We start from the raw sequence: 1,429 nt of genomic DNA, 5'->3' as shown, positions 1-1,429 counted from the left end.
ATATGTGTGTGTTATCATTATCATCACCATTATCACTGTCCTTATCATTATTGCTGTTGTTGATGTTATTACTTCCAACATTATTGTTATTACTACCATTATAATTGTTGTTCTTATTTATTTTATTTATTGTTATCATATTACTAGTATCAGCAGCAGCATTATTATCAATATTATTGTTATTGATATCGTTATCATCATTACAATTGTTACTATCATTGTCCTTTTCATTCATCTTTATATCATTAATAATAATTTAATCGTTATTATTATTGATCACTCGCCGGAGGTTCTGACTCTTGCCTTCTGCAGCAGCTGACGGAGGACGACGCTTGGCAAGGCTGCGCGATGGCCTCCCACACCTTGACCCTGCAGGTAAAGGCCAGGAAGATGAACACGCCCTGCAGAGTGTTCAACAGGATAAACACGTACCACAGCACTTCCAGCTCCAGGTACGAGGCCACCACCGAAGTGATCCACGTGATCCCCATCAGGACGGCCAGTCGGAGGTACAGGAGGAACTCCTTCTTCGGCTCACTCGAGGACGTCCTCCGCACCTCCGACTGCATCGTCTTGGCGATGCTGACTGTCGTGGCGACGAACAAAGCCACGTTCATGATGATGCTGGCGATCAGGGGGGCGCCGGAGAACGCCAGCAAGGCCTTGCGTCGCCCGAACCAGCACAGGTGCTGCCCAAGACTCGGAAGGAATTCCGGGGGGAACCCGGGGGGTCTCGTCTGGTCCACCGCTACCACCGCAGCGACGGCGCACGCGGGAAGCACCCACCCGTACGCAGAATACACTAAGAACCTCTTCCACTGTTCTCCGGACCTCACTCTGCTTCGCCTGAACGTGTAAAACACATCGAAGCCCAAGACGTTCATCCACGAGAACGACGTGAGAAACAAGTAGTAGATGAGAACCGCGAATACGTAGCATTCCGTCGTCGATGTCTCGGCGAAAACGCTGAGGATGTACGAGACGTAGGGCCCGAGGAGCGACGCAGAAAGAGATGCCACGTTCCTGCCATGAAGGTTCCTGAGGTGAGGCACGAGGGCGAAGGCCACCAAGTGCAGCACAAGGCACAGGGAGGACGCGCTCAGACCAGCCAGTGTCACCCACCCCATGGCGGCCGAGTATTTGTCGGACGCGAAGGAACACACCAAAACTCCTTCCACAACCTCGTACTCCCCAGGATAGTAAGTGCGATTAGACACTTTTATAACCACAGTGTCGTTGACCATAATATAATCGTCCTTGAGAATCGTCTCGTTTCTACAGGTTCCGTCGCTAAGACAAGGGACAGTGGCATTGCCTGCTGTGTCTGGGTGAATCAGGTCCTCTTTAACGGCAACTTCATCTAGATTCCTATACTTCTTGCAGAACGAATCCAAGACACACTTTTTCCTACATTGTTATTACCGTTTCC

General features: G+C 49.9%; 1 protein-coding gene across 1 annotated transcript in view; it reads right to left on the bottom strand.

Annotated features, from left to right (window-relative positions):
- Positions 1–269: 269 nt before the first annotated feature.
- The window catches only part of LOC113808156 (G-protein coupled receptor Mth2), a 1,306-nt gene continuing 146 nt past the window's right edge, over positions 270–1,429 (bottom strand). Inside the window, exon 2 of the mRNA XM_070139789.1 lies at positions 270–1,373. Within this exon, the coding sequence (XP_069995890.1) occupies positions 270–1,373 (1,104 nt within the window). The remainder of the gene's footprint in view (positions 1,374–1,429) is intronic.

Source organism: Penaeus vannamei, chromosome 26 (genome assembly GCF_042767895.1).
Source record: "Penaeus vannamei isolate JL-2024 chromosome 26, ASM4276789v1, whole genome shotgun sequence".
Classification (NCBI taxonomy): domain Eukaryota; kingdom Metazoa; phylum Arthropoda; class Malacostraca; order Decapoda; family Penaeidae; genus Penaeus; species Penaeus vannamei.
Note: the sequence above shows the minus strand (reverse complement) of the source record. Positions and strands in the feature narration are given on the sequence as shown.